The 24928-nt window shown below is 37.0% G+C and overlaps 3 protein-coding genes across 6 annotated transcripts; 2 read left to right on the top strand and 1 right to left on the bottom strand.

The window, feature by feature from the left end:
- Positions 1 to 41: 41 nt before the first annotated feature.
- On the bottom strand, positions 42 to 4444 carry LOC132156269 (kelch-like protein 36). 3 transcript variants are annotated; one of them, XM_059565198.1, is made up of 5 exons: positions 4315 to 4444; positions 3993 to 4075; positions 2048 to 3121; positions 1236 to 1393; positions 42 to 891 (listed from the first exon to the last, which is right to left on the bottom strand). In XM_059565198.1, the coding sequence occupies exons 2-5, from the start codon at positions 4065 to 4067 to the stop codon at positions 309 to 311; spliced, it is 1890 nt and encodes a 629-aa protein (XP_059421181.1). In that variant the 5' UTR covers positions 4068 to 4075; positions 4315 to 4444; the 3' UTR covers positions 42 to 308. The 3 variants fall into 3 exon arrangements, with proteins under 3 accessions (XP_059421181.1, XP_059421179.1, XP_059421180.1); XM_059565196.1 differs by lacking the exon at positions 4315 to 4444 and adding an exon at positions 4149 to 4224; XM_059565197.1 differs by lacking the exon at positions 4315 to 4444 and adding an exon at positions 4194 to 4224.
- A 703-nt stretch (positions 4445 to 5147) lies between these two features.
- On the top strand, positions 5148 to 10218 carry cotl1 (coactosin-like F-actin binding protein 1). Its single transcript, XM_059565199.1, has 4 exons — positions 5148 to 5439; positions 5734 to 5816; positions 9002 to 9159; positions 9340 to 10218. The coding sequence occupies exons 1-4, from the start codon at positions 5363 to 5365 to the stop codon at positions 9448 to 9450; spliced, it is 429 nt and encodes a 142-aa protein (XP_059421182.1). The 5' UTR covers positions 5148 to 5362; the 3' UTR covers positions 9451 to 10218.
- A 10609-nt stretch (positions 10219 to 20827) lies between these two features.
- meak7 (MTOR associated protein, eak-7 homolog) lies at positions 20828 to 24875 on the top strand. Of its 2 annotated transcripts, XM_059564425.1 has the most exons (8): positions 20828 to 20911; positions 21101 to 21263; positions 21889 to 22119; positions 22473 to 22617; positions 22759 to 23157; positions 23232 to 23350; positions 23955 to 24140; positions 24226 to 24875. In XM_059564425.1, exons 2-8 carry the CDS (start codon positions 21105 to 21107, stop codon positions 24340 to 24342), a joined length of 1356 nt encoding a protein of 451 aa, XP_059420408.1. In that variant the 5' UTR covers positions 20828 to 20911; positions 21101 to 21104; the 3' UTR covers positions 24343 to 24875. The 2 variants fall into 2 exon arrangements, with proteins under 2 accessions (XP_059420408.1, XP_059420407.1); XM_059564424.1 differs by lacking the exon at positions 20828 to 20911 and having other exon boundaries at positions 20952 to 21263.
- The last annotated feature ends 53 nt before the right edge of the window (positions 24876 to 24928 follow it).

Raw genomic sequence — 24928 nt, 5'->3', positions numbered from 1 at the left:
AAATCACAATTGAACACCAAAAAACTGCAAAAACTCATGTACAATTGTCACTTCAGGATGTTTTAATTGTAACTCAGAAGAAGCGCTAAGCCACCAGGACATCTCTGAAAACTCCAAAAAAGCTTGTAACAAAACTAAAATATGAATTTGTGCTTTTCAACTTCAATTTACATTCTAACATCTCACAGTATCTCAAGCTGACCTCTTTTCAAAAGGATCTGAGAAGCAGCCAATGGCATTAGGATTAGGACAGCCTACATAAAGAAAGTCAATTCTCTCATAAAAGTGTTCTTCAGATCCCCGGACAATCACCTGTGTTGCTCTTGGCTGGAATTCTGTTTGTCTCTCTCTCTGTGTCCTGATGTATGACCCTCTATACTATTGGTTTGTTGCGGTCTGACAAGGCACACACACGCTGAGGCTCCAGCAATGTGCTTTGGAAGATTTGGACCTAAGACCCACTGGCCCTTGTCTGGAACAAACACTTGAGTGCCCTGAGAAAAGTCCATGGCCTCCCAGGTGTACCCTCCCAATACATAGATCTTTCCATCCAAGACTGCCACCCCTGCCTCACTGTTAGGGTACCTGAGAGGGGCTATCTTGGTCCACTGATCAGTCTGCGGGTCAAAGGCTTCCACCCCCAACACGTCAAAACGCTCCATGCTGTCCTCATGGTCATCGCTGCCCCCGATGACATAGATCCTGTCATCTAGAGTAGCCATAGAGTGCCAGCCTCGAGCCAAGATCATTGCCTGTCGCTCGGTCCACATGTCCACAGTTTTGGGGTCATAACTAAGCATGTCACGCCTGTAAGGGCCGATCTGGTAATCATGGCCCCCTGAGATGTAAACAATGCCCTTGTGAATAGTGCCCGCATGACCATATGTGAATCTATAAAAGAAGAAATTCTATATTTATAAGTAATAATTCTATAGTTATAATAAGTTTTAATAACAATAAAATAATAAAAGTTTGTATATATATATATATATATATATATATAATAAAACAAGTTATACTGTTTAATATGTTTAAAAATCATGATATTTTTATACAGTATATATATTTTTAAACAAATTCCTTCACTGACATTTGACCAATTTAACACATTCTTGCTGAAAAAAACAAATTTTCTTCAAAAAAATAAAACTTAATGACCCCAAACGTTTTGAAGAAGAGGATTCAAACTAATTATCCACATAAACTGGTGCAATCTTCAACAACAAATAACAAACCTGGGCAATCCTGCAACGTAGGTCCAGTAGTCCTCAGCAGGATGGTACACTTCTACAGAAGACAAAGCACCACTATCATTGCGTCCCCCAACAGCTATAAGACAGTCGCCCATGGTTCCCAGATAGAAATCCACACGCCGCTGGTTCATAGGAGCACCCTGCAGATCAACAGATCACTTACAAACTGTGCACAATTCTCTGCTTCTCTCATGCTTAGGAATACTAACATAATTACACATAAAAATTAAAACGTAAAAAAAAAATTCAAACTAAGACTCAATTATAAGAAATTTATATTTAATCTATCCACATGATCTTGAGTCTGGATTCAGAAAAAATGCTATAAAACTAAACTAAACTATTTATTTGAACCAAAAAGTGATCAGATGTAACCATTTAATCATTGTCTGGAGCCCTGCTATTAAAACTTAAATGTCACTGGAATTTTAGTATCATTAGTATACATATATGTTAGTATGTATGTATATATTTATTTTTTATATTATTATTTTATTTGAAGATTAAAAGAACCTAAGACTTAAACTACTTCAGTCTGTGTGCACTGAATTTAATACACAAGTTTCACAATTTGAGTTGAAATGAACTTTTCCATGAAATTCTAATTTATTGAGATGCATATATATATATATATATATATATATATATATATATATATATATATATATACACACACATATACATAAATATATTTCTATAGTTTATAGTTTTGATTTAAGTTTTAGTTAAAGTTTTCGTTAACTATTATAATTATGTCAATGACACATCAAATTGTCAAGAGTGAAGTGAATTACCTTAATCCACAAGTTACTTCGGGGGTCATATCGATACAGCAAGTTGCTTGCAGAATCTCCCCCGTTGTCCCGAGAGGAGCTCCCGTCTGCGGTGAAGATAAATCCCCCCAAAACAGCAACACAGTGGTGACTCCTCTGAGCTGGCAGCTGAGTCTCGACGACCCACTTCCCATCTTCTTCATCCAGCCAGCACACCTCGGCACTCAACTCCTCTCCTCGTTCAGACACCTCCCCTCCCACCAACATCAGACGCTCCACACCTCCTCGAAGGCCTGTGCGTGTTGTCTGCAGTGCAGGTTGGGCGCTGACTCTCGTGTGGTAGCCCACGGCCTCCTCCACTAGCGCCTCACATCCTGTGTCTGGAGGCAGCAGGGAACGTATGGCCGGCAATACAAGCCCTATGAGGTCATCCAGTGAAATGAGAGCAAAACGGATGTTGGAGAGGAGCTGCTGGGCAAACACAAGACGTTCGGGTCTTTGACTCAACCACTGCAAGGCGACCTGCAGAAGAGATCGCTCGTTCTCGTGCTGCACCTGCTCATCTGCAAGATAAGCACAAAGCTTGGGCATCCGCAGATCTTGGAGGAACTCTGAGGTGACGGAAAGCATGGCAAAATGCTCCAGAATGAAGCGGTCTATGAAGGCGTCCAGCCTGTCCAGGCTGTAGAGGAAGGCAAGCTCCTGCAGGTACAAGTAATTGTCTTCACCTACTTCTTTTTCCAGATACTGACAGCAGAAATCCACAGCTCGCCACACCTGCAGCAAATGAGCAGTTTCCAGGACGTAGTCAATGTTTCCACCATCTAGTGGTAACTCACCACTGTACAGGAAATCTACTACTGCTTTAACTCCAACATACGAGGCTCCCACAAGCTCTACTTCTGCCTCATGCTCCTCTCGCATCCCCAAAGTGAACATCGCCTGGAAGTAGGGACTGGATACTGCAAGCAAAGCCCGATGTGCAGGGATCCGCTGGTCATCGGCCACCAAAACGACATCACACAGCCGGCCATGCTGTCTTTGCTCATTTAAACCTTGAAGAAGATAGTTAGCCTGGTCTGCCCATCGATAAACCTGTTGTACATCAGCGTTAGGTAGTGCATGATAGTTTCAAGACACTTGATACATCATTTTTAAAAGGTACTATAGATATTAAATGTGCAGTGTTTATTTTTAATTTTTTTTCATCCAGTTGCACCAGTAATTTTGAACTTTATATTGACACCTATCAGCCAGGGTGCATGAGGTTTGTTAGATGGTCATGTGACCTACTCTATGCAGAATAAAATGTTAAACAGACTGATATAATGGATCTCATATGGGAGTACACAAATTTAATCTATTAAAAGTTCTGTTAATTTAATATTTTTTTTTTTTTTTAATTATTAAAACTGAGTGTACCTTTAAATTAATGTAATAATTAGTGTTTTTTGTTAATAATGCAAATGTTAACATTATATAATGAATTAAAATTATTATTGCAAAAAATTATTATTATTTATAAATAATACAGGTTTAAGAATACCAGCTATTTTAGTATTATTTATATAGTATTGTAGTATTTATAAATTTTTTAATGGCTTTTATTTTTATATTTTACGTTTTAGTAATTTTTCATGTGCTTTAGTAGTTCATATATACATAATATATATATATATATATATATATATATATACATAATATATATATATATATATACATAATATATATATATATATATACATAATATATATATATATATATATACATAATATATATATATATATATATATATATACATAATATATATATATATATATATATATATATATATATATATATATATATATATATATATATATATATATATATATATATATATAAATGCATTTTTATTTAATTTTAGCTTTATTTAAATTATCGAAAATTGTTAACTTTTTTACTAAACAGCGCTGGTTATGCATACCTTTGAGGATTCACTTATTCTGGCAGCCCGTGAAAGACGATATTGCTTCCCAGTTTCCATTGTGTCATCTTCCATAAGACTATCTGCAAAATCATAATCATAATTAGTTATCGGAAGTAATTAAAAGTAATCATATATAATACACATTTATATTACGTTCAAAACAGGAACAGAAAGAGCAGTAAGTCAGAAGCTGAGTACAAAAGGAAAGTGGCATTTACACAATCTTGACTACGTTTCATTGATATTCAATATAATTGGATATATTTTATCGATACAGCTGTGACAACAACCGCATAGTAAAATGCAGATCTCATTTTACCATTGTTCCATTCTTTGGCAGTATTAATTACTAATTAAATGCCCGTAAGTGACTATTAACAAGTTATTTTGACCGTGGCACAGTGAAGCTGAGTTCTCACTTCCTTGATGCGCTTAATTTCAAAATAAAGGTCACCTTTGTGCTCAAGTTCGCTAAAAAAAATCAGATTGTAGGATAAGCATGCTGATAATGACAATAATAATAACACAAGAAATTTACTATATTTGTGATTATGTTGGCTTGACAAAGCCAGTATACAGATCTACTATTACAGCTTGTTTCGATTCTTTTTCTGAGACCAAATGTCATCAAAATGTTAAAGCAATGACCACCAAACTATACACTAACCTCCCGGCTGTTCTGATTAGGTATTTATCTTTTCTGACTGGTCCTTCAAACTTCAACTGTCAAAAACTCAAATGTAAACATCAGAAGCCAGTTTAACCCTTAAGTTAAATCGATCAATCTAGTATATATATATATATATATTTTACTTTTTATGCTAATATGTGATAATATTGTTCTGAAATTCGTTTATGCTATATTGAGGGGAAGGGATGTGCTTATTTATTCAAAATAAAATGATTTATTTCATTTTAGGGTGGAATTTTATATTTCTTTCTTGGAGTGCTATGGCAGGCGTCGGACTGATTCTCGTCTGTAATTCAAAATAGTATTACAGAACAAAGCAACCCAGGTCCACAAGATGGCAGAGTAACTCAGACCAACTGTTAGATGACCGAACAGAACTGGGTGGATTAAATGTAGCTCAATACCCAAGTTGGCCATTAGGAGGAGGTGAAACCGGCGCGAGCTCCCTGATTCACTGGCACAGCAACCTGACAGGCTAATATCACTAACGCCCATTAAGAGGCAATAGGAAATGAATCGAGTCGTGAAATTAGTTGCCTCTCCATCCCACTGAGAGAAGAGATCTCCCTGCTACACCAGCAGACCTCTGTCGCACTTTGGGATTTATCCGCATTTCCATTCATTCCCCCGGCTCTGTTCTGTATTTAGATACGTTATCTCCCTTCGCATCGTCGAAATGGCAACACGCATTGACAAAGAAGCTTGCAGAGAAGCATACAATCTGGTGCGAGACGACACCTCAGATATATGCTGGTGAGTGAAGTTTTGATTTACCTCACGTCCAGACTACAGAGATGCGCTGTTGGGCGCGTTCTGGCTGAGCTCGCGACATTGTATCAAGAATCAGAATCTTTCAAATGAAACATTGACCGCTGTTTTAATTGACTCATTGACACTGTGTGGTGCAACATGTAGGGATGGGTCTTGTAACACGGGAAGTACCTAGGCAGCATTTTGGCCAAAAATGTCTATTTAGAATGCTCGCTAGATTTTGAGACACCTCCGTTATCGTGGCAACAGTTAAAATGTCAATTTTGCTATTTAAAGGGCATCTTTTAAGTATGATGGATCTACCATTGTACCAGCTGGTCACGGGTCCGAGTACGAAGAATTCAAGAGTCAGTGTACAGGTGAGTCCATTCTCAGCTATTTACCTGTTTTTTTTTATTATTATTGATTGTATTGACTTGACGGTATTTTTCGTAAAGCAGTTAAATAAATCAAATGTTAAAGTGAAAGTACACCCCAAAATGAAAGGTACATAATTTATTCACCACAAACTTATGACTTATACGAAACTGACAGACTCTATCAAAAGTAAATGGTGAATGAGGCATTACAAGCTCTAACCTTACTGTATTAGTACATATACATTATGAGTAAATGATGACAGAACTTTCATTTTTTGGGGGTGCTCTGTCCCTTTAAGTTCTACATCATATCAGTAGGAAGTAATTCATTTTCCAAGGTAGACAATACCAAATATGGTTTCATATTTGTCCTAGATGACATGACATGAGGGCGAGCAACTGGTAGGAAGTTTGATATGAGGATTTTACTAAATATAAACACTTTTGTGTTTGTGATCAACCAGAAGTCATTAAATTCAACTTCTCATCTATTTTAATATACATATATCTGGTTTTGGGGATCAGTTGAGCTACAATGAATGGTTTACTATATGCTGTATATTTTCTAACTGTAAATAACTGTCTGGCTGCACTGAGAGAATGAAATGATGTCATTTTTCTCCTCATTCTGTTCTCCTAATTGAACAAAGATTCGGGCGTGGTGCTCAGTTCAGTCTCCATGCAGCCACTAGCAGATGTAAACTTGTACAAGTGTTGCAATGCTTTGGCTTCCGGCACTGTGCTTTGACAGATGATCAAGGATGTCTTCCTGTATGGAGCAGTATGTTACAATATGCACTTTTATTGATGGAGAATACTGTAGTCATTAAGTTTACTTATGAAATGCTTATTTATGTGTTAAATCTAAACCGAAAAATTTAATTTGTGCCATAGCCACCCATAAACTGATTTATCCAGCAATAAGCCTATTTATTTATTATCTTGGTAGGTTTTTGAGTAGTTGGAGAATCTTGTCTAAAGCTTGTGATTTAGGGGGTCTAACAGATTTTTCTTTGTGCTGCATCACCATAGCCTGGCAGCCTGGGAGTACAGTACACATGTAGCCAGCACAAAAACACTGACTTTCTGGAAGGGAGTTCTTCAGAAATGTTTCGCACGCACACCCACAAGAGGAAGCAGAAGTCTGTGGAAGCATTGCCACATCGCGAAAATGTCCATGCGGCGCCGTGTTTTCATGCAATCGAAAAATAAGACAGCACAACTCTCATTTTTACTAGAGTCCAAGCTTTCCCACTGTTCACTTGGCGTGTTAACACATGACAAGCACCGCTCACTTCCTAAATGTGGTCTGTTTGAGGTTTCAATTCTGTTGAAATACAGCAGAGGTCTCTATAATGTGATTTAGATTCATCATCCACTTTGCTCTTGAAACTTTCTATCAGCCAATGTGCCATATACAACTGACAGTATTACCCATGGTTCCCTGACTTAGCCTCTTAAACCTTAAGCCCAGTTAATCAACAACAGAAAACCAGATGTTATCAGTCTCAAATAGAGCCAAGGGAATTCACCTGATCATTTGTTTTCCAGGAAAGTCCTACTAAGATCACATTTAACCACTGTAAATTATACACAGTACAAACAGAACAAGTGTGTGATGCCCTTTGGTTTCTAACAGCCATTTTTTAACTGCCCCATGTGTAATAAAATGTTACTAAGTAAAACAAACACACACTTTTTATTGTATAAGCGTGTGTGTTTGTGTGTGTATTTGTATTTAATGTCTACGTGTAATTTTATTGCTATAATTATTAGGAATATAAGAAGTTTTTAAAACTATATTCACAAATCAATAAAGATCAAAGTGCACAGGTGTGCATCACTAACATGAGAATGGACGGTTAAACAAGAGCTTCCTTCCACATGATTCTTCCTCTGATACTGTCAGTGTCTAAACAGAAGCACGCTGCATTAAAGTGCATTTGATGTTATCTTTGAATCTAGTCCCTGAGCCACTGCAATGCAGTTGTAGCACATTTGGGAGGAAGTGGCCGGTTGTTAAGCTGAGAGTAACTGGGAGTGTTACTGATAAAATATTACTCCATAAATCACCCCTATCATTAGGGTCTGTTAACTAGATCACCTCCTGTTCTCTCCCACTTTCTCCCATTTCTTGTTTTTCATGTGGAATGATGTCATAGAGCTTAAATTTCTTAGCCTTGTCCGCAACTCGCACGTGATGTTCTCAGATTGCATTTCATATAATGACGTATTTCTCTGGAAAAGAAAACAATGCAATAGTGTGGATTCAAAACACACGAGTCTGTTCAGTCGAATCCAAGTCCTTCCTTGTTATTAAACACACAAAGTTAAGATAAACCGGAGTTACAATAATAAAGCAAAGTAATGTGATTTTCATATCAAGTCAACATGAAATCAAATGCGATTTTATCTACTTGAAAACACGTTCCCGGTTTTATTGTTCACAATCCACTGATGCATGTTATTCCAAATAAAAAATGCCTTATCAAAATAATAGTCTGCACTGCCCTTTTAGCGGACTTCATGAATCCGCTTACCAGGCACCATTGCTCCACCCCTTACTTTTCACTTAATTTTCTAGTTAATTATCCTGTTTCAATAGAAAAGGTCAGATTACGAAAGTGAAATAAGTTGTTGACTTAAAAAAAATGTACAAACCATTTTATTTTTATTAAATAAAGTGGATGACAGTATTTGTGACTATAGGTCAGTGATAGGATTCGGAAGTTAGGCAAACAATACTGACTTGACATTTTTTTTAATGTATGTTATTATTGTCATTTATTTAAAATGTAATCTTTTTTAAACAATCTCTGTTTTTGTTTTGTTTTTAGTTTTTTGGGGATTTTATTAATTGAGGAATTTTAATTTGTGGCAAATAGGTCCCATTGTACACGTGTTATTCAATGTAGAAAAATGCAATACATGCCTAAATAAAAAATAATGACTTCTAAAGCCACTTTTCAGAATGTATCTTCAATGATTTTTTTGTCTACCAGATTTAAGTGATTTTTCTTCAGTTTAGTTGGGGGCTTTTCTCAGCAAATGTTTTGCATAATTTATGATCTTAATCACACATCTAGCATTTAACATTTTTAATCAATTCACAGTGCTAAAAGAATCAAGCTACTATCCAGAAAATGGCACAACTTCTTAAAGAATTCTTTCTCTTTGACTCTCAGATGACAACCGTCTCTTCGGTTTTGTAAGGATCACGACGGGCGACGCCATGAGCAAGCGTGCCAAGTTCACCCTCATCACCTGGATCGGCGAAAACGTCAGCGGACTGCAAAGAGCCAAGATTAGCACTGACAAGACATTGGTAAAAGACATTGTGCAGGTGAGTTTTGTGTTCTCTAATTTCATTGCTATAACATATGCAAACTCTCCGACTTACTTTGACACACCCAGATAAGCAGATTTCGAGTTCTTTTTCACTGTAAACAAATTGGTGCTTTCATGCAAAACGTGCCTTTCCCTCCATCACTCATAGTGTGTTTTCCCTCATTCTTCCATGCAGAACTTTGCCAAGGAGTTTATGATCAGTGATCCCAGAGAACTGGAGGAAGAATATCTCCGCAACGAGCTGAAAAAGGCCGGCGGGGCTAACTACGACGCCCAGGCTGAATAGAACTTGGGGGCGGGTGTCCATAGTGTTGGTGGAGAAGGAAGAGGAAATGTCATCTCATACACACGCGCAGACAAACACACACACACACACACACACACACAGACAAACATACATATACATACCTCACCCCTCTTGCCAATCTGGCCATGGTTGATTTATCTATCTACTGTACTGTGCATCATCTCAAAGACATCTGCACTAGTGCTATGAGGTTATCTTTTTCTTCAGGGGCATTTTTGTTTCTGATGATGCTCCTTTGGTTTGGAGTTGTCTTCACTGTGATGCGCTTCCATAATCAATAAGAGAGCATGTAGGTCCAGCATTGTTTTCCAAGGGGCTTATTATGAGTCCATCTCCCTACTGAATACAGACCACTGTGTTTACTGTCTCAATCTCCCATGGAGAGGAAGACATCATGGAATGTGTGCTTTTGTGTGTGTGTTAGTGTGTGTGTGTGTGTTTGCAGACACTGCACTGTGACTGGCTAACTTGCATGCAGGGGGTGGAGTCTTAAAGGATCTCGTAGCTCTGATTGGCTGTTTCGCTCTCTCCACCCAACCAAGGAACAGCCATTTTTCTAGCGTAGCCTATATTTTGGTTTAAATTAAAATACCCAAGAATGTCATATTTTTTTCTTCTTTTTTAAAGGAAGTAGGTTTTTTTGCTTTAAAAATGCAATTTGTGATTCTTTGAAATAAAAATGCCTCCGGAGCCAAGACAAGAAATAAGATGGTCACAAAAGAAATCCTGTCAGAATAAAACTTTTTTCAAGACGTTTTGTCCTTGTGTATTATATTTTGCTTTGTTTTTTATACTCTTGATCTGGAAGCCTGTTTCTGCCACAGACAACAAAAAAAACAGTTTTTTCACACTTCGGAGCTTATATCTCAGTTCAGACTTTTTTCCTCACAATTTTCTTTTTTTGGAAAGTCACCATTACCTTTTTAATTTTTTTTTATTCTGTACTGTAAGATTTTAACTGGTATTTCCCCCCCCAAAAAATCAGAAGACAAATTCATGCAGTTCTGAGTTTGCAACTTGCAATTCTGACTTTTCTCTGAATTCTGAGTATATATCTCAGATCTGATTTTTTTTCCTGCCATGGAATAAAAGAGCAACTTATTTATCATCAATTCTGACTTTTCTTCTCGGAGTTTGGATTCAAGATTTCAAGTTAACATGACACAATTCCAACTTCTGAGGAATACAAGTCAAATGTGTGAGATATAAACTCAAAAAAAAAAGCAGAAAGAAGTCTGAATTATTAGATAAAATGTCACAATTAGCCTACCTAATTATTTTTTTATCCTGTGGCGGAATCAAGCTTCCAGACTTTAATACTCAATAAGTCGACTTCTTCATTGCTTAGGTAGTGCAAGCTGCTTGTTACAACACTCTTCTGCACGAATGCTAACAATCCCAGAGGGCTAATGGGGGAGTCCCAGGGGTTGTCTGTGGTCAGGCTGCCTCATGCCTAATAAGTCTATAAGTTTCTATAAGTGCCAATCTATAAGTTTCTTTCAGTCTGCTTTTATGACGCTGAGTTTTGGTAGCACAGAGAGACATGAAGCAGGAATGTAGACGCTGAAATTTTTGCCTGTGGAAGAACTTTGTGTATGTGTTTACTTAATAGTTGGTAAAATTGGATCAGTGGAGCTTAACCTTACTAGAATTAAACTTTGGCATGTAACTTGTTCTGCAGAGTTCATGCTACATACGACAGAAGAGATGGGTTTTTACTTTTTAAAATGATAAAATTGGCATTTTTAAAATATATTTAGTCTTTTATATGTAATTGTACATGCTCATTTTATCTTATTTTTCCATTGCACTGCCGTTCAAAATATTTTTTTCTTTATACTTTTATTATGCAGACACATTAAATTGATTGAAAGTGGCAGTAAAGACATTTATAATGCTACAAATGTTCAAATTCATAGACATACATTTTAAAATGTTACAAAAATAAATGCTTTTCGTTTGAACTTTATTTTAATAATAATAAAAACAAATTGAATATCACAGGTTCCACAAAAAGATTAAGCAGCAAAAATGTTTTCAACATTGATAATAATAATAAAAATAACAAGAAATTATCCAATAATATGAAAGGCATCACAAGAATAAAGTATATATTAAAATATATTAAAATACAAAATGGCTATTTAAAATTCAACTAATAATTCGCAATATTAGTTTTTACTGTATTTTTGATTTAATAAATGCAGCTTTGTAAGCATAAGATACTTGTTGCAATGTATAAAAAAATGTATATTTAACTGAATTAATATTAATATTGTTCATATTAACACTGTTAATAATTAAAAACATAAATGAATAACACTGTTAAATGTAATCTTTATGAAATTTAATAACCATTTTCATACATACATCATAATGTTGTGGTGCCTAAATGTATTTTTCACATTTAAAATTCTCCATCCATCCATCCATCCATCTTCTTCCGCTTATCCGGGGCCGGGTCGCGGGGGCAGCAGTCTAAGCAGAGAACCCCAGACTTCCCTCTGCCTAGACACTTCCTCCAGCTCTTCTGGGGGGACACCGAGGCGTTCCCAGGCCAGCCGGGAGACATAGTCTCTCCAGCGTGTCCTAGGTCTTCCCCGGGGTCTCCTCCCAGTGGGACGTGCCCGGAACACCTTCCCGGGAAGGCGTCCAGGAGGCATCCGGAACAGATGCCCGAGCCACCTCAGCTGACCCCTCTCGATGTGGAGGAGCAGCGGCTCTACTCTGAGCTCCTCCCGGGTGACTGAGCTTCTCACCCTATCTCTAAGGGATCGCCCAGCCACCCTGCGGAGAAAGCTCATTTCGGCCGCCTGTATCCGGGATCTTGTCCTTTCGGTCATGACCAAAAGCTCATGACCATAGGTGAGAGTAGGAACGTAGATTGACCGGTAAATCGAGAGCTTCGCCAACACGACAACATCATCCGCAAAGAGCAGAGACGAAATCGTGTTGTCACCAAACCTGACCCCCTCCGGCCCCTGGCTGCGCCTAGAAATTCTGTCCATAAAAATCATGAACAGAACCAGCGACAAAGGGCAGCCCTGCCGGAGTCCAACACGCACCGGGAACAAGTCTGACTTACTGCTGGCAATACGAACCAAGCTCGTGCTCCGGCCGTACAGGGACCGGATAGCCCTTAGCAAAGGGCCCCGGACCCCATACTCCCGGAGCACCCTCCACAGGCCACCGCGAGCTGGTCCAGTGTTCCACGGCCTGGACGAAAACCACACTGTTCCTCCTGAATCCGAGGTTCTACTATCGGCCGGATTCTCCTCTCCAGTACCCTGGCATAGACTTTCCCAGGGAAGCTGAGAAGTGTGATCCCCCTGTAGTTGGAACACACCCTCCGGTCCCCCTTCTTAAAATGAGGGACCACCACCCCGGTCTGCCATCCCAGAGGCACCGTCCCCGACTGCCACGCGATGCTGCAGAGGCGTGTCATCCAAGACAGCCCCACAACATCCAGAGACTTGAGGTACTCAGGGCGGATCTCATCCACCCCCGGTGCCTTGCCACCGAGGAGTTTCTTGACTACCTCGGTGACTTCAGCTTGGGTGATGGATGAGTCCACATCTGAATTTAAAATTCTTATTTTAGTTTTTAGTGTATTATATTTAATGAATTTAGATAAAATAGTATACATTTTAATGTGCAAAAATTGTCATGTCAGTGCATCCTTACTTGCTTTTTTGAGTTTGGCCAGTAATTAACCTATCAAACACTTTAGCAACATGCTAAAAAGCATTTTAATCATGCTAGCAGCAGCACTGCGCCTGTTAGCTGTGTGTTTGTAACATCTTAGCAGGAATAGCTTAAGTGGCAGGTTTTGCTGAGTGACATTGGGGACTACTTTAATGAGATAAATTACATGTGAACGTTAATTAGTCTCTCCTCACACAGAGGGAAGGCCTTTGTATTGATCTTGTCATCAAGAATGTGTTGTTTAAGCCACGTAAAAACACAGTCAGACGGATAGGCTGGTTCTTATCTTTATCTCCCTGCTCATTTATGGGGCTTTGAGAGGTGTACATGTTCTGACCACTGGCGTGATTGCTTTTCTACAATTCGCCGTCATACAGAATGTGTGTTTTAGAGCAAGAATGTTGTGCGTGTGTGTGTGGACATGTTTCTGAAAATTCTTTGGCGTCTAGTTCCCAAGGAAGTCACTGCCAGCTATTCTGCTCGGATCCTTCCTGCATTCCAAAGACCTCCCAGTTCAAGCGTATTTCATACCCCACACACAATACTGAAGTCATGTGGTGATTGTTTTGGAATAAATATTACAAAAGAGAAATAGTGTTTAAATGTTAAGAGTTGATAAAAGATGTCTCCATACACACCAAGACTGCATTTTTTTTTTAAATCAAATATACCATTAAAACAGTAATATTGTGACACAGTTACAATTTAAAATAACTTATATTTACAAATACAATGCAGATTCCTAGTTAAGCTTAATTTTCAGCTCCAATATTCCAGTATTCAGTGTCACATGATCCTTCAGAGATCATTTTAACATACTGATTTGAAACATTTCTTATTATTATCAAAGTTGTGCTGCTTAAAATTTTTGTGGTTGCTAGTAGGAAATATTTTGTACACATAAACATATAAGTGTATGTGTTAACAAATACTTTTGATACTTTGGAGCAGTGTTGGGGAAAGTTACTTTTAAAAGTAATGCCTTACAATATTGCGTTACTCCCTAAAAAAGTAACTAAATACGTTACTTAGTTACTTTTTATGGAAAGTAATGTGTTACATTACTTTTGCGTTACTTTCACGTTACTTTTTAAATATGAGCAGGGCTTGATTGTTTTTAATATAAGAAGTTCTATTAATAGCAAATGTAAAAGCCCTTTCACACCAAAAAGTGTAATGAATAAACCTCAGGCTGAAGGAAAAGTAAATTCACGTCTGTACAGTAGAACACAGGAGAAGAAGGTTCAACACTCTTCAGCAATAAAAAAAAAACAATGAAGCACAATTGTTAGTTTATCTAAAGTCATTTTTTAATTATTAGTATGGTTGAACTGGATCATTAAAGGTCAGCAGCAAAGACACTGTTAATAAAATGGGAATAGATACATTTGTGTTATTTAATATATTTAGTTATAGCAGGTTTGCGTCATATTCTGAGTTTGTATTTCACTGTTTTGATTAATTTTGATGAATACTAAATCTGTTTTGTTTTTTGTTTTTTTTGTGAGTGGGATGAATTAATGCACATTCACATTTAGTCTAGAACTACAGTAACATGTTCACACAGCGCACACAACGCCTCCATACTTCCGATTTCTCCCAATATGGGAACAGGAGGCTTGTCAGTCAAAAAATGGGAATACAAAGTAACTGGCGTTACTTTTTTGGAAAAGTAACTCAGATATTTTCTTGTAAATTAAAAAGTAATGCGTTACTTTACTAGTTACTTGAAAAAAAGTAATCTGATTACGTAACTCGCGTTACTTGTAATGCATTACCCCCAACACTGCTTTGGAGCCACTGAGGTACTGAAGGAAGTGACATTTTCATAAAAAAAAGTAAAATTTTCTTGACTCCAGATGAGTCCAAGTAAGATTTGTACACATCTTTGCTCACCAGTCAGTTAAATCAAGTCAGTAGTGTAGGAGTCTGACAAGAACAAACACAACTTTTTGTTAACCTTTCATGGCTTCCTCTTGGAAGAACCCTAGTCGAGGGCAGGGTTTACACAATGATTTGCTGTTTTGCCTTATTACAGAGTTTTCCAGTGTTTCAGAGGTGTTGGCTAAGGCAAATTTGTTTCAATACAAACATCTTAATTTACATCTGGGCCTAAGAGTACAGGAAATTTAGCAAAATGACATGAAGGACAGCTGGTTAGTTTAGTTAAGTCTGGCTTTGGAGGAAGAGGAAGATGGGATTAAACCGGAACTAGTAAGGGGCACCCATTGAGAGTGAGTGAATGGGTCACGTTGCAATGTTCCTGTGAACCATTCATGCTCTGGTACAGTGCTGCCATTGTCATGAGCTAACGAGATGCACTCCAAACAGCCAAACCTGGCTCAGTTCTCCAACTGTCACTAACCTGCTGGTCAAGTTCCCATCACCACCCCCGCTCCCAGCAATCCCACCTGCAATGTTCTCATATGTTGTTGCCCACAGATGTTGAAAGTTCTGGAGCTTTTTAAAAACACATTTATAAAATAATATGATACACTCTTCTTTAGAATAAGAGCCTCCCATCATTCACCAACCATATGTTCAGATGTATGTTGGAACCAGCCCCCTCTTGAATGTTCCAGAACTTAATGAAGGTTTTGCAAAAGTAATTGGTCTGGAAAATACCTCAAATTCAGGGTAGAAATGCAAAAGCAATGCAAATGCAAAAAATGTTAAATGTTAAGTATTCTGTGGAATAATATAATATAAAGTTATAATATAATATAAAATATAATATAATATAATATAATATAATATAATATAATATAATATAATATAATATAATATAATATAATATAATATAATATAATATAATATAATATGTGTAGTTTAATTGAACTGATCTGAATTCACAAAACAATGAATCACACTTCTGTTCAAAAATTTAGGGTCAGTAGGATATTTTAAAGGCTCACAAAGGCTGCCAGTCTTTGAGTTCAAAAGAAAAGAATTTACTTGGGAAAAAAAAAAAAAAAAAAAAAATATATATATATATATATATGCCTGATGAGGTTAGAGAACACCTGACAAGAGATCAGAGACCATTCCTTCATCCAGAATCACTTCAGACCCTTTAGATTCCCAGCTCCATGTTGGTGGTGCTGCTCTTCAGTTCACCACACTCATTTTCTACAGGGTGCAGGTCAGGGAACTGGAATGGCCATAGCAGAAGCTTGGTTTTGTGTCCGGTGACCCATTTTTGTGTCGTTTTTGAGGTTTGTGTTTGGATTATTGTACGGTTGGATGATCCAAACATGGTCCATTATAAGATTTCTAACAGAGTCAGTCACCTTTTGATTTTTTATCTGTTGGTATTTGATAGAATCAAAGATGCCATGTATCTAAACAAGATGTCCAGGACCTCCAGCAGAAATATAGGCCCACAACATCAAAAATACAGCAGTATATTTCATTGTACACATGGGGTAATTTTTTCTCTCTGTGTTCATCAAACCCATCTTGATTGTTTGCTGCTAAAAAGCTAATTTTTTTGTTTCATCTGACCATAGAAGCCAGTCCCATTTGAAGTTCCAGTCGTGTCTGATAAATTAATATGCTGGAGTTTGTTTTTGGATGAGCTAGGAGAATTTTTCTTGAAACCCCCCTAAACAACATGTGGTGATTTAGGTTCTGTTTGACAATTTTTTTTAAAGATTTTCTGACCCCGAGACTCAACTATTTTCTGCAATTCTATAGCTGTGGTCCTTGGAGAGTCTTTTAGCCACTCAAACTGACCTCCTCACTATGCATTAGGACAATATAGACACATGTTCTCTTCCAGGCAGTTTCGTAACATTTTGTGTTGATTGGAAATTCTTAATTATTGCCCTGATGGTGGAAATGGGAATTTTCACTGCTCTAGCTCTTTTCTTAAAGCCACTTCACTAATTTGTGAAGCTCAATTGTATTCTTTGGTTTTTCTCATTGTGATGGATGATTAAGAGAATTCCCCATTCATGTTTCTGTGAAACAGGAAGCAATGGCTGGATAATTTCATGTTCATAATCCCCCTGGATTACTCTAAATTGTGAATATGAATGGGAATATACTTCAGAGTTAGTTTACTAATAAGAATTTCTAGAGGTGTCCTTAATAGTGGCCAATTTGTATGGGGCATGACTGTATATATATATGTGTGTGTGTGTGTAACAATGTAAAATTCCTTCCTGTCACTTCTTAAATTATTGCATGTTTGCTTTGGAAAATCATTTTTATCTAATTTTTGGAGCAGTAATGATCAAGGAAGGTATGTTATCGCAGCACATATAAACATTAACCAGGAACCAAGAGAATGTTTCAGTAATGAAATAGGAAGCACCCTAACCAGAAAATCTGGCTGTATCTGGCTCAAATTTCATTATTCTAAACAAATCTATCAATCTCCCTGAAGTCTTAGCCCACTACAAATGTCTATTTAATTGGGCTATAGCTCTTTAGTATATGGGTCAATGAGCTGGATAACAAAGTTATTCATTTATTGATCAGGTCCACTTCTTATAATCCAATGCAGAGACAAACACAATGCAATGAAAGGTCTAGCAAAAAGATCAAAAGAAAAGGTCAGCTTTTATAGTCCCAAACATATTCAGCTGTTTTATTATGACTATCTAATTAGAAATCTCAAGTACACCTTCTAAAATAAAAACATCGGTCAAACATATTTCATGAAGGGGTTCATTTAAATTTTAAGATAGTGTATCATAAAATATATACTGGAAAATAACTGTCAATATATTCTATTCAGTATTGTACAGATATACAAAGAAGAGAACAAAAATGAGTGCACAAGAGTTAGGGCTTTTTCTTTTTTTTCTTAAACACAGAGCCCTTGATATTTTGAACTAGATAAAGGTGCCAAGTGTAAGTCACACTTGAAGGCACTCTGAGAAATAGAAACACTTTTGACATAATTTAATATGCATGTGATGATATGCATAAAGGCAGGATGTATAGAAAAATAAAAGATAGGAAGAAATAAGCAAAGAGTATTTTTTTATGAGTAAATTTGTTATTTCTAATCAAATAATGTGTTTCATTGATAACAGTAGTATAGTTAAGTATACACACAAATGAGCACCACAGAACATAGCGTGTTTGCATGAGCGTGGGGGCTAAGGTTTTCACCATTTCCTGTATACTGAGTGTGCTACAGACTGTTACCATATAGGGTTGTGACAGACAGTGGCAGATAAAGGAAGGAGAAAGAAGAAGCATTCAAAAAAGAAAGAGAAAAACCTCATGCCTCAACTTGCAAACTGGAGCTGCCAAAAAAGTGACTTCGGTTACTGGCAGTGAAAGCTTTCGATTTAAAATGGTAACATTTCTCTCAGGTTGATTCTGTGCCTGTTAGAAACACGTTTAACGAAGATACAGAGCTACAGAACATGCAAATAGTTGGGTTATGCAACATTTGCTAACGTTTAGAATATAATCATGCATCTAAAATGATTGTAGATTTAATACAATATATGAATTACTAGTAAAAGTACATATACAATATAATAAGCATTTTTTTACATTACAAGATAAAGATTAGGCTATGGGGAATATATGAGTTTATAAAAATAAATAAGTCAATGTGAAGAGATAAACAATTTTTGATAATATAAAAAAAGACATATAATATGGATATACATCGGGATATGTGACCGGCCGCAGGTTAAATCACTCATACTAAAGCTAGAAAGGAGGCAAGAATGTTATAGAAATTGTGACAGGCAAGCTAGAAAAACCCACTGATACAGACAGCCGCATCATATTCAAATATTGCAGTCTATAAATAGCTGAGTACATCAACGGCACATTAGTTATGCTTCATTAAATCAATTACAATTTTTACTTCTCTCCACACACTGTCACGTTTGATTCTACTTGTTCTACTTTCACAGGAACAAAAACACTGAAAAAGTCCAGGCCTATGTATGTACAAACCGTAAGCAGGTTGGCTTGCAACACAATAGGTGCATTGTTGTGGTTTACACCTGCTCATTACATATTGCACTGTACACACTGACAATTAGGCTCTAAAAACCTGTAAACTTCACTTAGTAGTCCACATGCTCTGTGAACATTACACAATAGGCTACGTTGATTGTGATTTCACCAAGTAGCTACAACATGTCCCTGGATTTCCCATCGATTTTAGGAATAAATTATATGTAGGGTTAGGTTTAGGGGTAGGGATTGGGTTAAGTTTATATTTTTGGACAATAATGTTGATCCAGGATCATCAAAAGATGTTGATCCAGGAACATGTCTTACCTGGCAAAATCACGGCGACCATGTAATATCAACACATCTTAGTAAAGATAAAGATTTCACCAATTAGTGGCCCTATTAATATATTGCTTCTAGATTAATTTTGACATGATTTTAACATATTTTTCTATGTGGGGGTCAGTTCTGGCTTCAAAGAACAGCAAAAACATAGTCTAACTTCATCGTCTACACTGTGGGGAGCAGTCATAAAAAACAGCTTAATAAACAAACTAAATGATGTTTAAACGATATAAGTTAAGAAAGGTTTTGTGAGGGTTAGATTTAGAGAAGGGAAAGGGGATTGAAAACGCTTATAGCTCAGTATAAAAACATAGTTAACAGAACTCTTTATGCATGATAATAAAACCAACGTGTGTATATGCATTTTACAGTTAATGATCAGCTTCCACTGACTTGAGAGAAGTAAGGAATCCTCACAGCAGTAGACAATCTCAGCCTTGAACACTAGTACGGAGCTCAACAAGCCTCCATGCTGTGGGCGGGTGATTGATGCGCATGCGCACTGCGCAGTGCATTCATTTGCGTTGGCGTGCGATTCATTCATTATATATGATAGCATGTATTTCTGTCTCCGTTGCACTGAAGTGAATGCTATCCCTCCCAAATGATTTGACTGTTTTCTTTTCTGTGTTTTTCTTCTTTTTTTTACTATCACATTCAGTTTAAGGAAATGTCCTTAAACGGCTTCTTTTAAAACTTCTGGTTAAGACTGCTGAACGTCAGCAAGCATCACGCCCAGATCTCACATGAATCTCATGCCCTTAAAAGGCGCTTTTCATCGCCTGCTAAGAAAAAGCTTTAAAGCCCCACGGAACAGACAAAGCTGATGCTTTAAATAGCTGTGTTAGTCTGCCCTCTTCTGGACAACAAAAAGGCACTATATTACACCCAGTGACTTCAAAATATCAAACAAATTCAAGCGAATTATAATATGTATTATAATTATATAAAATTCATAATCGTATAAATATATTATCAGATAGTGATAATTTAACAGTAGTGTATGCTTTGTGCTCTGTGTGCTCTCTTCAAACCTCGAATGCAGATACTTTTCTATATAATCAGACACCATTTGCCATAAACAGACAGTTTTACCAAAAATTACTTACATTACCTTATTATAAATAATAATAATACATTATGAAATTAATTTAAAACTAAGACTATAAAGTAGTGTCCGTAGAAAAGTAGCTAAACTGAGATCAAACCATATGGCGTTTTTTAAATACTGGTAATTGTAGTAATAGTATCCTTCGTTTTTATTTTTTGCTTCAAGGAAAACCATTCCTCTGATGACGCAACTCTGATTCAGCCAATCACAGCGCGTTTGGAAGTTTCTGTCCATTCATTGGTCCTCTGCGCGTGATGTTGTGCAGAACTAGGAAATAGTTTTATGTGTGATGGATGTGTGTGGGTTTTTTTTACAAGTCGACATGTCCAAGTGAACCGCTGACAGGTGTGGAAAATCTCACTTCAGTCTTTCATAATTAAAGAGTGCACTGTATTTCAAAATTTCCCATGAGCACTTTGGTTTCAGTCAGCAGCTGAAAACAGGCATACATTTGATGTAGTCTGTTGTGTCATTGACACTGAATTCTATTATTTAGTTAATTTATTTATTTCATTCAGTTGTGTTTACCTCTAGGGTGATGGGGAACTCAGACAGTGTTGTAGCTCAGAAACGACTGGCTCGTTTTCGTCCGGATGAGAGACCAGTTATAAAGGGAATATTTGACAGGCTTCATGAACCTCGAGCCTCTGTTTCATCTGGAAAAACGGCCATGGTTTTATCTCTAGACATGCTGAAGGTGAGCAGCCGTCACATCACAATATTGTGAACTAGATCCGTTATACTTAAATTGTTGCAGTCTGTATGTTAGCAGTTATGTTAGCAGGTTTGTTAATTACTGTCATTGTTAGTTTGAGAGAAGAATGCACTGTTCTTAACGATTTTGTGACATAATCTTGAACCAGGGTTTATTATAGTTAAACTATAAAATCTATAGACTTTAAAAAAGTTATAAACATGAAAAAACTATATATATATATAAATATTTAAAATCAAAATAAATTCAGAAATTTTAATATTTTATAAAAACTATAATAATATTCAATGATACTAAAATAGCAGTGTCTCTAACTGAATGTTTTAAAAACCACATGTATTTTAGAAAACGGCCAATTATTTCCACATACAGTGATTACTTCCTCATCAAAGGAACAACTATAAATAATTGAGTTTTTTTATTGGATAAACATAAATGTTATCTGATGTTATTTGTAAAAAGGCAGAAGAGTATTACAGATTGTCTAATAACAAACATAAATGTAAATGTTATGACTGGTGAACTTATAGTTTTTGGAATGCATGTCTGTGCCCTCACTTAACATACATGGGTATGGCTTTCTCAGTTTTCTTTTGAATTGTTTCAGATGACAATGGGAAAGATGGCCTCAGAATCAATGATAAAGAGAGTATTCCAGGGCATGCACAGCATTGATCCAGGAGTGCCACTGGCCCGTGGTGATGGGATAGTTCAGGAGCAGCTGGTGATTTTCATGGCAGGTATTCTTAGAGGAACTGCAGAGGAACGTGCACCTTTGGTCTTGGCAATGGCAGAGGGTGCAAAGGCTACTGCTACCACAACTGAGCAGATCAGAGATGTAAGTAGCAACAAAATCTAATTATATAAAGTTTTTCAGTATCAGTGTTAAGTATTATATATATATATATTTTTTTTTTTTTCAGTTTTCATTTTATTTTAGTTTGAGCAATTTTGTTGTATGATTTTGTCATTTTTATGTAGTTTTAATATTTTAAATTTTTTATATTTCTATATAAAGTTCATTTTTGATTTTCAGCATATTTGATTTTTATCAGATAAACCACTTGACTCATGATGATCATTTAAACCCAGAAAACGATATTAAACAATGAAGCATCTCAGTACAATTTTTTAAATCATTCTTGCTGCTAGGATATCATAATACGGATTAATAATAATAATGATTATTAGTTTATGGAAGACCTGGTTTCAGCTGCAGTGCAGACTCTAGCCCACAGGGGGCATCTGCGAGCTTGGCAACCAGATCACATGGGTGATGGGCCTCAAGGTGTTAAGCTTCTGGCAGAACAGTTGACCTCAGAATTAAAATCTTCAGGTTTGTAACAGTAACAGAAATGAATAGTATGAATTAAAAGTTAAGTCTAAAATAAAGGGTATTTTTAAACAATGTAAAAAAACAGATTTAGTGCATACCAAAAAGTCTGTTAAATATAATTAATCCTTGTTGCTTCTATAGATCAGAATATGTGTGACATTCCTTGTCTGGAAGACTGGCTGTTCCGGATCCCAGCAATGGCCATGTTTTTGGAACTCCTGATTGGTGAGGGTCTAGGAGTTGGGTTGCCCTCCTGTCCTCCCCCAACTCTGTTGCCCCTGTGTCGGTATGCTCCCTGGAGTGACCTCTGTTGTCTCTTGAATATACCTCTTCTGATGTTCCTGTCACCTCAGATGCCAGCTGGACACAGTGCCCCCTGGAGGCTGCTGTTCTCAACAAGCATACACGGGGAAAGCTTCACCCGACTGGTGTGCAACTGCAAAAGTAAAGGTCCCACTGTCTTGTTGGTAAAGGACACTAAAGGGCATATCTTCGGTGGCTTTGTGTCTCAAAGCTTGGAGGTCAAACCTCAGTTTCAGGGTGAGTTTAGAAAGAAGAAACTAAATACAAGTGTTATGCATTACAATTAATATTTCTTCTTCTTTTTGCACTAGGTGATTCCAGGTGCTTCCTCTTCTCAGTTTTTCCCTACATGAGAGTGTACACCTGCACAGGCTATAACAATCATTACATGTACTTGAACCAGGGCCAGCAGACTTTGCCGAATGGCTTGGTGAGATACATTTTAAAAGAGTAGTACTCAATAACAAAATTTTGCTGAAAATGTACCCTCAGGCCATCAAGTTGGTTTCTTTTTTGGAAAAGACTTGGAGAAACTGAGCATTTGATCACTTGCTCACCAGTGGATCCTCTGCAGTGAATTGGGTGCCGTCAGAATGAGAGTTCAGACATCTGATAAGCGCTTGTAAGCAGTGCTGGATCCGTCCATATTTCTCTCCTGATTCAGACGAGTTGACTTTTTCACTGGAGGAAGCAATATCACAGATAGAGCCCTAGTATTTTACCCGAATACAATGGATTGACATGAAAAAAGATCTGAGTGCGGGATTTGTTTGTTTCAAACACGCAGCTTTCCTCTTCATAAGAAAGAAAATTGATGGACTGGAGTCGTACTAATTATTTGTGGATTATTGTGATGTTCTTATCAGCTGTTTGGGCTCTCATTTCTTGTGGCACCCATTCAGCGATGCAATGCTCAATTTATCCAAATCTATTCCAGTGAAGAAACTAAACTCTTTTTTTGTCTTTAAACAATGTTTAAGGTTTTACAACAATATGGAGCAAAGCAAAAATGTTATAGTTAACTGTCTTTTTAGGGTATGGGTGGTCAGCATGGCTATTTCGGTTTGTGGTTGGACTCCAATTTTGGACATGGCCACAGTAGGGCTCGACCGCTCTGCACCACATATGGCAGTCCTCAGCTCTCAGGAGACGAGGACTTCAAACTGGACACTGTGGAGGTGTGGGGCATTGGGCAGCCGCCTGAAGAACAGGAGGAGCAGGTCTGTGGCAGTAGTGTTACTACAGTGAATTTAGTATTATTGGGTTTAGCATTATGATTCCAAAAATGTTTGTTTTGACATTCAGGATGAGAAGAAGAAAAGCATACTAGATGCAGATCCTGAAGTAAAGGCCATGATGGAACTGACAGGGAAGACCCTGCACAGCCAAGGGCTCCGAGAACCTGAGGAGGATGAGCGATAGTGAGAAAAAAAAAAAATGAAGACAGTGTGTAGATCAAACCAGCAGTTTTTATTTTCAGTTTGGTTTGGTTTGGTTTTTTACACTAGAATAGATATAGAAGAAACCACACTGTTCTAAACCACTTTTTGAGATGTTTATACAGTGTATTTTTTATGTTAATATGCAAAATCCAGGAGCTGGTTTCCTGCTTTCTGTGAAATATTAAAATGTGCACACAAATATATTCTGTCACATACTGTTAAACACTGAGTATTGACATTGTGTGACTGAAGACTATATTTCTCAGGTGTCTGGATGTTATACAGTATGGCTGCATTCTGTCTTGACTGATATATTTACTGTCTGTAAACTGAAAGATTCATTAATCAAATTGAAAACTTATACATACTTGTTTGCTTATGAATTGCCCCCCCCCCCCCACCCAAAAAGCATGTGCCAAATTCATAAAAGTATTAATTTCTCATACTGAAAAAGTAAAAGAAAGGTCAAGATTCAGCTGTCTTAAAAAGATTCATCATGTTAATATTACAAAACCATAATAAATAATATTGTTATTAAAAGGACAGTTTTGTTTCCATCTGTTTGA

Source organism: Carassius carassius, chromosome 13 (assembly GCF_963082965.1).
Source record: "Carassius carassius chromosome 13, fCarCar2.1, whole genome shotgun sequence".
NCBI lineage: Eukaryota > Metazoa > Chordata > Actinopteri > Cypriniformes > Cyprinidae > Carassius > Carassius carassius.
This window is presented reverse-complemented; position numbering and strand designations above follow the sequence as displayed.